The 13,444-nt window shown below is 35.4% G+C and overlaps 1 protein-coding gene across 1 annotated transcript in view; it reads right to left on the bottom strand.

Annotated features, from left to right (window-relative positions):
- CNTN6 (contactin 6) overlaps positions 1-13,444 on the bottom strand; it is a 226,497-nt gene that overhangs the window by 154,964 nt on the left and 58,089 nt on the right. Inside the window, exon 3 of the mRNA XM_049640894.1 lies at positions 7,405-7,580. Within this exon, the coding sequence (XP_049496851.1) occupies positions 7,405-7,580 (176 nt within the window). The remainder of the gene's footprint in view (positions 1-7,404; positions 7,581-13,444) is intronic.

Genomic DNA, 13,444 nt, shown 5'->3' with positions numbered 1-13,444 from the left:
TGTTCCAATTCCCCTTAAGACATGCATTGTCTTTAAAAGCAAAGACAAAGCTTACCCCTTAATATTATCAATTGGTGGTTACTAGTATATTAAGACAAATTTAGAATATTAATTTCATTGAAACACTGTTCAGTGCTATTTCCCAGATAATGAAAATCCAGTAGTGAAGTATCAACTTTCTTTCAAGAAATTACAGAAAAATATGGCTGTCCCCATTTTGTTTAGCTAATTCTTTTCCAATGTACCAAAAAAGGTTAAAAGCCAACTAGTATTTTCATTTGTAATTAGATATGCATTACCCACTTAACACATACTTCACAATTATCAGAGACTTTAAATGTTCCAAATATGTTTCTAAGTGTTATTTAGATTTTTTTCCCTGGGTCTTAATTTATTTTTAAGATATAAATGTACTTTATCACCATATTATCAGGATCATGTATAACTGTTTTTGCATTTCTTATATATGAAAAAAAATCTGAAGGCATTCTAAACTGATAAAAGACCTATATATTATGGCTTTTACCTGGATACTTTTCCTGTTGTGCTGTGACTATGGTTTTTATTCATTTGAATTCTGTTTTACTTTCTCCATCTATAAATAAACATATTTAAAAACTATTTTGAGATGGAGACATGAGAAATTCTGGTCTGCTGTTGGTTGGGTGATCTTGGGCAAGTAACAGAGTTCCCCACCTTGAATTTTTCCAACTATAAAATACGGTTTAGAATAGCTTACCGGTATAGACTAAAGATGAATGGCATTGCAGATATAAAATTCTTTGCATTCTTCAGGAAAACAATGATGATGAGTATAAATGCCTATGTTTGTAGCTCTTTAAAATGAATTATTATTGCATTTTAACCTGGAACCCTCTAAAATAATTCCTGTGATACAGAGCAAGAATTCTTTAACCCCATGTTATAAGAGTGAAAACTGGGTTTGGAGCACCCCTAAATATGTGTACTATAGTTTTAATAATATCAGTAATATCATTAATGTATCAGACTAATATTTATATAAGAAAAGTACGGGGGCACCCAGGTGGTCCAGCTGGTTAAGTGTCCGACTTCAGCTCAGGTCATGATCTCACGTTCTGTGAGTTCGAGCCCCGCGTCAGGCTCTGGGCTGACAGCTCAGAGCCTGAAGACTGCTTCAGATTCTGTGTCTCCCCCTCTCTCTGCCCCTCCCTGCTCATGCTCTCTCTCTGTCTCAAAAATAAATAAAAACATTAAAAAAATTTAAAAAAGAGAATGTGGCATTTTCAAACTATGATTTGTAAACAACTTCAAAATCCTTAACTACGTTAAAAATATTTCCATTATTCTGAGGATAAATACTGATGTCCCAGCCTTGGTCTATTATATTATAGTTGCATAGCCAGGTCTCTGCCGAGCAGTCCATTAAAACCTCACAGTCACCCTTACCCTTTGCTCAACGTGTAATCAGTATTGTCCTGATATCAATTCTGTATGAAATGCGTAATATTAACACCCCATTTTATGCATGAATGAACACTTGTCCACAATGTCACAGTGAGTGGAGAATATACTCCAAACACAGTCATTTTGCCTCTGGTGCCTCTGCCTAAAAGCATCACACCATGATGGGTTTTTGTGTGCTTCTTTGGCATTTCATAGTATCACTCAATCATTCTACTTTTTACAGACTGGGTTTGGATATAAAAGGATTCCAAAATTTGGAAGCACCTGCCTTCAAATTATTTTGCAGACTCTTCCTAGAAAACTAGTCATTTCATGAACTTGGCCTTTCATGCCTGGTCTTTTGTCAATCTCCTCAGATTTTCTCTGGTATTTGAGCTTATTCACATATCTGCTTTTCTTCTTGTTATCCTTTCCTTTTTTTCTTTTTTTAAGTTTATTTATTTATTTTGAGAGAGAGAGAGAGAGAACAAGCAAGAGAGGGACAGAGAGGGGGACAGAGGATCAGAAGTGGGCTCTATGCTGACAGCAGAGCAGGGCTCAAACTCAAAAGCCGTGAGGTCATGACCTGAGATGAAGTCAGGCACTTAATTGCCTGAGCCACCCAGATGCCCCTGCTCTCCTTTGGATCTGAATGTTCTTTCACTCACTTGTGTTTGGAAAACAAACTAGTATTTCAAGGCTTAATTCAAGCCCCCAATCCCTTTGGAATACTTCTATTGCCCTCTCTCCAGTCCAGGCAAACCTTATGATTCCCTACTCTGGGCTCCATTGTAGGTTAGGTCTACTTCTCTCACTTCACCTGATACTTTTGTTAAGGAGGAGCGATAGGTGGTAGGAATGTGGATTCTACATTCTGATTGCATGGATTTAAACACGGACTCTGCCACTTATTGGTTGTGTGATATAGGATGGGTTAGTTAATCCTTCTATGCCTCAATCCGCTCATCTGAAAATTACCTCATAGGGTTATTGTCAGGTTCACTGGAATCAATTTACTTAAAGAGTTTAAAATAATGCCTGCTGTCTAATATGTACTATATAGATGTTAGCAATTTCTTTCTTTCCTGTTTTTTTTTTTAAGGTTTCACCTGTCTGCTCTGTGAAGACAGGAAGTAGCTATTTCTTATCTATCATTTAATCTTTCAGCCCAAGCACAGAGCTAGATTCATATAAATAAGGTGTTTTCTGGGTGGTTGGCTTGAATAAATCAATGGTCAGTTAGGAGATTCTAGTCCAGCTACTTTTTCCCCTGCAATAATGGGAAAATCTTATTTGAAAGGGTATCTGTGATTAAATATTAAACAATGCATAACCAAAAAGTCCTATTCATGAGTAACTCTTATCCCAAATGTTTATCTATTCATTGGTAGAGTTGCATTATTACAAGAATCTCAAAAATATATATATATATAGCTCAGTGAAATCACAGGTTTCTTTTAAAACACCTACCTTTTTTTCTCAAGGTTGACATTTTAAAGAGCAATGACAGATGCAATGTTCTCTCACACAAGTACAGAGTAATTCATTAACATACATATGAAAGGAAGAAGTCTACATTCAACCTTTACCACCAAAGTCCTTGAGAAATAAAAGAAATTCAAAGCAGCTACAAGTGTAGCTTGTAAAAAGTCAAACTGGTTTTATCATTCAAGAACACCAGGTTGGTAGCAGGAGCTTTTGGTAAATAGACACCTGCAGAATTTGCTTTAGGGTTGAGGTTGGGGGGAAAAAGGAAGAGCTTAAAATAAAAAATCTATCTGAGAATTTGGAATGACAGAATCTTATGTGGAAGAAGTGAAGGGGTCTGTTTTTGTAATCAAGGAATTCAAAACATACCTTTAATAAGTCTTGTCTTGGTCACAGAGCTGGTTAAGGACAGATTTGATTTGATTTGGAAAGACATTTCATAATAGATAGCTTTGTATACATGGACCACATTTCAGCATGGTTTCATGGTGGGATGAATCAGGATGAGGCAAAATGTTATGGGCTGAGTCTAAAATAAACTCTGAGGGTGTTTTTGAATTGCTGAACATCCAGATAAAAGTTACAAACAAAAGCCATCAATTATCTAGAGGTATGTACCTACAGCGTCTTTCCCAGGGACAGGTTAGGTTCTGAAAGGCTGTTCATAGTTCATTTGTTCTGAAGGTCAAAGTGACACTATACAATTGACTGCCAACCTGTAGGGAGCAGAGTTATTGATACAATTTTGTTTTGATGTATATCTTTGTTCTTACTATAGAAATTCACATGAGTAGGGCTTTGGACCTAACTTTTCTATCAATAAGTAGATCAAATACCTTATATTAAATGCCTTATATTAAATGTCTTATTTTGGGTTCCTTAGAAGCAGAGCCTAGGCAGACATTCGAGTCTATATGATTTAGTGAGAGAACACTCCCAGGATAAAGGGAGGGAGGGAAGCAGGAAAGCTCCGGGGAAGGAGCTAAACAAGATGGGGTTCTCAGCTGTTGTCCAGCTTTAGCCTGATCCCCTGGGGAGTCTGGGGCATAAGTGGTAAAAGAGGTGCAGCCGTGGCCACTAAAAGCTGGAGATGGGCACACTGTCCATTTACAGGGATCTGGACAGGGTATCAACAGCATCTATCACCAGGATTGTTGTGAAGTTTACTATCTTGAAGATACGGCTTAATATTTTCACAAGTACTATGCCAAGAGCAAATTAAATTTAAAAAGCACACATATTTTGTGTGGGCAGTGTTGGGGAAGGACTGACTACTATAAGATGAAAGGCATGCGTTTTAGAGTCTCTACTTTTATACTCAAGTTTCACCTGGTTCTCTAACAATGTACTTTTAAAAAAGCACCAATCTCTGTGAGGCTCAGGCTCTTAATCTGTAAAATAGGAACAACAATAGCGTCTATCTCCTATGGTGGTTTCTGGGCTCAAGAAAGGTAACATATATATGTCAAAGCACCTAAAAGTCTTGAAAACAAGAGATGAAGAAACTCGTCTGGAGAAAGTGTAAAATGTAAATTAGAAGACCTTTCTATGAGTAACTGTAGCAGTTTGAAATATGTAAATGTTTGACCAAATTGAGGGAGGCACTAAAAAATAACAAGAAGAATTAGAGCTTTCATTTCACAAATGCCTTTTAAAGGACAGGGACTTTGCAATCATTATCTGCAGTAATCCAGGTCATTGTTCTATGGATAATGCTATAATTCCATTGAATAAATTTCTTAACAGAGGCTTACTATTGTTTAGAGGTGGCCTGATTTTACCAGTAGACATTTGACAGTGATAGAATTTGAACTCAGATCTGTCTGTATAGAAAATCTTACCATTCCACTACCATTGTTATCCTACATACCAAAAGCCTTTTCTACCAACATGGGCACTGTTGGGAATTTATGAAGGTGGTGGTGAGGAATTCAAATTTAATCGAAGACACAGGTCTTGTACTTTAGGAACTTTCCATTAGGCTGGAGACTAGCATTTAGACTCTACTTTCTCTGTACAAAGAACCAGAACAGATACTTAATAAAGAAACCTTACTCTTTCTCTTCTTTTCTTTTAAGAATTATGATGAAGGAAAAAAAATCCAACTCTATTCCACTGAATTCTGATGATACTATTAAAAAAAAACACATAACATAAAATTTACCATTTTAATCATTTAAAGTGCACAATTTAGTGGAATTGAATAAATTCAGATTGTGTAATCATTACTACCACTCACCTCCAGAACTTTATCGTTATTCCAAACTGGAACTCTGTATTAATTAAAGTTAACTCCCGAAACTTCCTTTCACCCAGTCCCTGGAAGTCACCACTCTGCCCTCTGTCTCTATGAATTTTCCCTTCTAGTTACCTCAGATATATTAAATCATACAATATTTGTCCTGTTGTGTCTGGCTTACTTCACTTAGCAGGATTTTTTCAAGGCTCATACATGTTGTATCAGAATTTTATTCCATTTTTAAAGTAGGATAATATTCTATTCTACACATACACACACACACACACACACTACATTCAGGTTATTTCCACCTTTTAGCTACTCAGAATAATGCTGCTATAAGCATGGGTATATAAATATCTGTTCGAGTACTGCCTGCTTTTAAATCTCTGAGGTAAATACATAGAAATGGAATTTCTGTGTCATGTGGTAATTCCATTAATTTTCTTTTTTTTTTTTTTATTATTTTTTTTTAACGTTTATTTATTTTTGAGACAGAGAGAAACAGAGCATGAACAGGGGAGGGTCAGAGAGAGGGAGACACAGAATCTGAAACAGGCTCCAGGCTCTGAGCTGTCAGCTCAGAGCCCGACGTGGGGCTCGAACTCACGGACCGCGAGATCATGACCTGAGCCGAAGTCGGCCGCTCAACCGACTGAGCCACCCAGGCGCCCCATCCATTAATTTTCTTCATGAACCGCTAGACTGTCTTTCAGTGACTCTACCAGTTTACATTCTTATCACCAATGCACAAATGTTCCAATTCTTCCACACCCTTGCAAACATTTGTTATTTTCTGTTTGTGTGCGTGTGTTTTACTAATAGCCATCCTAACGGGTATGAAGCAGTATCTTACTATAGTTCTGATTTACATTTTCATAATGGTTAGTGATGTTGAGCGTGTTTTCATAGGAAAACTTATTCTTGATTAGATATGTCCCTTCTATCATTTTCTCTCTTGTTTTTTTTTTGCAAAATAGCCACAAGCCTTTGTTCATATTCCACCTATCTCCATAAACTTTTGCATTATCTATTTATGCATATATAACACATTCAAATACATTTAGCAATGCATGTGTGTATATACATGAGTGTCTGTGTATATATGACCACATGCATATATGTATGTGTATATATACCTATATAATGCTTATATCTATCTATATCTATATTTATATCTGTATCTATATCATCTGTATCTATGACTAAACACACACACACACACACACACATTCAGAAATAAGACTACCCCCAAAATGGCCAACCTAAAAGGAAATGGGTATGAAGCAAGGATCTTTGGAACACAAGACTTGCAATGGCAGATAGACTCAATTCTTAATTCATGTATCTGTTGATGACTACATTGTTTCTGCAAGGTAGGCTTTGAACATATATTTTATTAGTAAAATTTCAAAACAATTACTCTTTCAAAGTAACAGAATATACCTTTCCATGAGCACCCAAGAGACTAATTGCTAACTCTTTGGCCCCCTGATATATCCTGTGAGGCAGACGTGGGTAGAAATGGGGTGGGGGAGGAGGTGTAAAGAGAAAAATTCAAGGCTTCTATTTCATCCACATCAACAAATATAATTACTTTCAATCAAGGCTATCCCTGGATCCAATATGAAACATTTCAGTCCCCGGAAACCCTATGTATAAAGGATATAAGAAGCCATATGTCTATTATTCATCTGCTAATGTCCTCAAATGTCACCAAGGTAATTACTTGGATGACATTTATGTGATGCAGCTGGACATTGTTACAGTTAATATAAAGTCTGCCTTTGGCAACCACTTTATTTCCACCTACATCTAACTGTGGGTGTATGATCACATTTCCTGGGAGAATATCCACCTCGCCCAAAAGACATCTCTGCCCTCAGCTTTTTCTTCCTGTGCTCTGCACACTAATATATAATGAAAAAGAAGAAGGGAAAAAAAGAAAGAAAGAAAAACAGTAATGTGTCATATATATTTTTCTTAAAATTTATATCTGAAACTTTTAGAGATATTTCTCAACATAATTTATCAAATATAATAACACAGTTATGTTATTTTCTTCCTTTTTTTGAAGAAGATTTTGACTATCCCTAGGAGTATGGATTCATTAAATGCACGCTGTCAAAACTTTTTACCTCCATAAATAATCACCCTCAAAGAACAGATGATTGGCAAAGCTAATATTTTAATATGAACAAAAATATTGTATTAAACAAACACAGGGATTAAATTTCCCCCCACAAACTCACATGCAAACTGGAGCTTCGCCTTCCGACTCAGTACTGTCCCAAGAGTGTTGGTGGCCAGGCACTGGTACATGCCAATATCTTGATCTGTGCGGGGACTACTGATTGCCAAATTGCCTCCATCCAATCTGTAGTGATAACTCATGGTAAAATCAATATCTGTGCCATTTTGCTTCCACCTTCAAGGGAAAAAAAATCAAATTATGTTAGAATATACAGAGTTGACCATTCCTTGTATTAAACAACAGGCAGCTGTACTACTAAGACCATGTATGTATGGATGTCTATATTTACGTATTTATTTATTTGCTAGGACCATTTAAATCAGCAACAACAAACATGGTTACATGTGAAGACAATCCTTCAGTTTCACCAAAGATGACTGTATTTAGGAACTCAGTGATATCAACAACTAGGTTATTTGAAAGATCTTCCACTCTTGATGAATCACAAACATTCACCCAGATGTGTACAAGAAGGCAACATAACTCTTGAAATGAGAAATAAAACTGAGACATTCAGTCAATAATACTGGCCATTCTATTCCTTTAGTGACTTTTCAAATAACATATACTATACCTGAACACCCACAACCGATACTGCAAAATTGGACGTTGAAAATGATTTAGAGATAGAAATCCGAGAAGCGTATATTACAAATGGCATAAAGAAAGCCAGTAAAGATTTTACAATGCCAATTTGAGGCTGATAATAAAACAATAATAACCCACCTACTTTGGAACATGATTGTCTCTGTGAGTCTCTTACTTGGAAAATTAACCACGAAGAATATATTTCAACAGTACTTACAAATGCCAAACTAAAATTATTCTTTAATAAAACAAATGCAGTTTGAGAGATTTTATTTTAGGCAGAAAATAGTCTCTTGACTTACCTGTTAGTCAACTATAGGTACATGAATTAAGTAGCAGAAGGGCCTTACAGTTATATTTATTTTCGAAGAATGATGTTTTAGAAATTCCATTTGGTCATTTTAAGATGAATGAATACCCAGTAATTATCTTTAATCAAACCCACTTCCTCCATGTTTCACCCCCTTTCTTCAAAATATCCAGACATTTTGAAGTATAAATGTTGCATATTTAGTTAGATATATTCCTAGCTGTGTGTAGTCATAGAAATCATTTAGGAAGAAAGACACTTAAAAATATTGAATTAAGACAATCAGTCTTTTAGAAAAACAAATGAATGGCTTTTTCTAATGGAACATAGCCAATGTCCAAACCATGTACTTTCAGGATTTATGCCAGCTTTGCTGTTATTTTCCCCTTCATGCTAAGATCATATTAAAAATATTTTGAAGAGGGTGGATAACTGTAAGAAAGAAATTACATTTTATAATGTTATTCTAAGTGTCATTGACTTTTTTAGGAGCATCTTGAAACATCCAATGTAGAGACTGTGGTAAATGTCTATTGTAGTATGAAAGAAATACAGACATAGGTAATCCTCTACCCTATTCAAACAGGTAAGTGATAGATCAAATATAAAATCAATCAGAGGTTTTTGATAAACTCTGTCGCTTTAAAACTATTTAGCCAATTCTTGTGTACCTCAAGTTCTTTTTAACAAAAAGAAGTTGAAAGAAAGCAGCCAAAAGCAGTACACTTTCTGTCAAATCTTTTTTTCTAGAGAAATTTGTACAGTTTTTTGTTCTCAATATTAAAAATCAAATATAGAAACATTTTCTGTCTTTAGGCCTTTCTCAAGATTCCAATATTCTCCTTACCAGCTTTATAATACTGTCTTTCACAATTTGCTTACAGGGCATGATCTTTGGACCTCTATGTTCCCTTTCATTTTCAAAGCAAAGGATATACCACACTTAGTGTGCCAGCTCTCTTTAATTTTGGAATCAATCGCTGAAATAACTGCTGTCATCATTACATGCTCCTAATTAAGCTCAGTAATTGTTTTTCAACACAAACTGAAAGTTGTTGGCTTAGCTGCAGCAAATGAATTTTTCACAGTATCCCCATAATCATTCTAATCACTGTGGTACAATGATTATTAAACTGTGCATATAGATCAGGGGTTCAACTCTTGGTGTGGGCTTTGTCCTAATTAATATGTTTAAATCAATGGAGAAATAGTATTAATGATTTCAAGTGATTGTCATAAACACATTACTGATAGGATTGCAGACCCAGGAGAATTTTCCTATAATGCAAAGTAGGAAATTTGCTTTAAATGACTATTTTAAGCATCTGCATTAATATCATATTAATTCCAGGAAACATAATGAATTTGAACTAAAATCTTGACTTTTTCTGGGGAACATCCTTTAATATTAAGTAATTAAGCCCTGTATCAAGAATATAATGGCTGGGGGCTATGTTTATTGTCCTTAGATAACATACGTATGTGTGTATGTGTTTCAGAACTGGACCTTGCTACATTAAGTGTTTGTTAAAGTGCTTATTTCCGAGCCCATCCCTAAATTTCTGAAGGAGAACTCCAAAATCTAAAATTGTAACAGTCTCTCTGGGTGATTGTAATGTGCACTAAATTTGATTCCATTGACCTTGGCCTATACCAACAGTCCTAGGCCTAGCTTTGACATTCCCTTCCTGTGTATCCCTGGATGAGTCATCTAATTTTTCCAGAAGTTATATCCATCAATCATAAAATCTGCACAATTATATATATCTTGCTTTATCCCATGGGATAAAGAAGACATCTTATTAAGAAGATGACGTGAGAAAATGAAAAGAATAGAAGGCAGAAGAACAACTTCTATGATTTTTATTCAAAGACACCTTGCGCCTGGGTGGCTCAGCTGGTTAAGCGTCCGACTTTGCTCAGGTCATGATCTCACTGTTCCTGTGTTGAAGCCCCACAGTGGGCTCTGTGTTGACAGCTCAGAACCTGGAGCCTGCTTCAGATTCTTTGTCTCCCTCTCTCTGCTCCTCCCCTACTCACACTCTGTCTCTGTTTCTCTCTCAAAAATAAGTAAACATTAAAAAAATGTTTAAAAAAAAAGACACCTAGATCTCAGACTTAAGACCTCATGACTAGAGCAGACTAAGTTAAAAAAATCTCCTCTGGTGATCCGGTCAAGAGGAGATCTGCCAGAAATCCTCTATGACATCCGCAGATGTACTTCTGATATAGTTTATCCTGTGTACAAATCATTTACATAGGTGTTGCTTCACTTTCCCAAATAAAATATATATTCTGAGCTAGAAATAAACTCACGGCTACCCGATTATCTAAGACTTTTATTTAGAAGAAATACTACCCAAGTACCAACTTTATGTAATCCATTTTCCCTCCCTTTGCAAAGCTTCCTGGCTAGACTTTAATTCTCATGTGTTACTTGGCCCTTAAAACAATTTAGAGTGATTTCTTTCCATGGGAAAGTTTTGTTCAAACTTGCCTAAATTTCTATATCTTCATGCTTGCACTGAAACCTTGTTTGTGAAGGTGTTTACTGCACTGGAAGTGACTAGAAGACAAGTTGCTTTTAAAATGTTTCCAAAGTTATGCTTTATATATTACTTATTTTCTGCTATGAGATTTTTTTTCCTAAAAGGAAATTACTAAAAGAAGTTACTAAAATCAACCACACCCTCACTTTATGGATAAGGAGGAAGTTAATGCCAGGAGAGAGAAATGATTATTCCAAGGTCACACAATGAATGTCAGAACTGTGACTAGAAATGATCATTCCTTGCTTTAATCAATAGCTCTTTCATGTGGCTTCACGGTATATCCAAATAATGTCAAATAATGTTAGAATCTGTATCATAAAGGTTTTCCTTCTATTACACACACACACACACACACACACACACACACACACGTACAACCTAAGGTTATGAGTGAGTCTTTTTAATAAAATTTAAGTTAGAAAGAGTCATATTAAAACTAAAACTTTACATTTTGTTGCTAATGTGCATTATCTGGACTATCTCTGCCCTTTGCTTTATTATCATGGAAATTGGGTCTGAGTCTGCCATTTTCACATTAAAAACAAGTTCTTTTTTCACTCTCTTTCCAAAGCCTCTTGTCTATGAGTATTTTATGCTATGATATTACAGATGAGCTAAACCACGTTAAGGGATTTGAAATAATAAGCTAAATTACCTGTCTTTAGCCTACTAATTCACACATATTTTAGAAACAGAAGCCTTTAGCAACAGTAAAATTTGTAGTCTCTTCATTCAGAGTATTTCTTCATAGGTAAAAACTAATGAGTAAATTGTCATGAGAACCACTATCTTATATCCTTCTGCCTGTAATAAGCCAGTAGATATTTTTAATTAAGTGCAGAACTGACTGATAATTGTGGAAACAAATCTTTTCCTTTCCTTGCTTTTTCTGTTGTTTTTCTGTTTATTTCTTTTCTTTTCTTTTCTTTCTTTCTTTCTTTCTTTCTTTCTTTCTTTCTTTCTTATCTTTCTGTGCTTTTTGCTACTTGTTTTTCTATTCTTTCCTTACCTGTCTCCCTCCATCTTTCCTTTCTTTTTCTTTTCTCATTTTTCCTTCCCTTTCCTTTCTTTCTCTTTTCTTTTTCTTTTTTCCCCTCAATTCTAACCACAACATGGCACTGCACGCCACCAATCTCAAGAAAAATGCTCCAAACTTTCACTATTTGCAGACGACATGATACTCTAAATAAAAACCTGAAAGTCTCCACCAAAAAATTTCTAAAACTAACACATGAATTCAGCAAAGTCGCAGGATATAAAATTAATGTACAGAAATCTGTTGTATTTCTATACACCAACAATGAAGCAGTAGAAAAAGAAATAAAACAATCAATCCCATTTACAAGTGCATCAAAAACTATATGATACTTAAGAATAAACCTAACCAAACAGGTAAAAAATCTACACTCTGAAACCTATAGAAAACTCATGAAAGAAACTGAAGAGGACACAACGAAATGGAAAAACATTCCACGCTCATGGAATGGAAGAATAAATATTGTTAAAATGTCTACACTACGCAAAGCACATTTAATGCAATCCCTATCAAAATACCACCAGCATTTTTCACAGAGCTAGAACAAATAATTCTCAATTTGTATGGAATCACAAAAAGACCCCAAACAGCCAGAGGAATCTTGAAAAAAAAGCAAAGCTGGAGGCATCACAATTCTAGACTTCAAGCTATATTACAGAGCTATAGTCATCAAGACAGTGTGGTACTGGCACAAAAATAGACACATAGATCAATAGAACACAATAGAAAACCCAGAAATGGACCCACAATTATATGGTCAACTAATATTTTACAAAGAGGGAAATAATATCCAATGGAAAAAAGATAATCTTTTCAACAAATGGTACTGGGGAAACAGGATAGATAGCAACATGTAGAAGAATGAAATTGGACCACTTTTTTACACTATACATAAAAATACACTCAAAATGGATGAAAGACCTAAATGTGAGATAAGAAACTATCAAAATCCTAGAGGTGAACATAGGCAGCAACCTTTCTGACCTAGGCTGGAGCAACTTCTTAGTAGACCTGTCACCGGAAGCAAGGAAACTAAAGCAAAAATGAACTTCTGGGACTTCATCAAGATAAAAAGCTTCTGCACAGTGAAGGAAATAATCAATAAAACTAAAAGGCAGTCTATGAAATGGGAGAAGATATTTGCAAATGACATACCTGATAATAATAACTTTAGTATCCAAAATCTAGAAAGAACTTACCAAACGCAACACCCAAAAAACAAATAAGCCAGTTAAGAAATGGGGAGAAGACATGAACCGACATTTTTCCAAGAAAGACATACAGATGGCTAACAGGCACATGAAAAAATGCTCAAATCACTCATAAGAAGAGAAATACAAATCAAAACTATGATGAGATACCACCTCACTGTCAGAATGCCTAAAATTAACAACACAGGAAACAAGAGATGTTGGCAAGAATGCATAGAAAAGGGAACCCTCTTGCGCTGTTGATGGGAATGCAAACTAGTGCAGCCACTCTAGAAAACAGTATGGAGCTACCTCAAAAAGTTAAAAATAGAGGGTGACTGGGTGGCTCAGTTGGTTAAGGG

Source organism: Panthera uncia, chromosome A2 (assembly GCF_023721935.1).
Source record: "Panthera uncia isolate 11264 chromosome A2, Puncia_PCG_1.0, whole genome shotgun sequence".
NCBI classification, from domain to species: domain Eukaryota; kingdom Metazoa; phylum Chordata; class Mammalia; order Carnivora; family Felidae; genus Panthera; species Panthera uncia.
The sequence above is the reverse complement of the archived record's forward strand: the minus strand, read 5'-3'. Positions and strand labels throughout refer to the sequence as shown.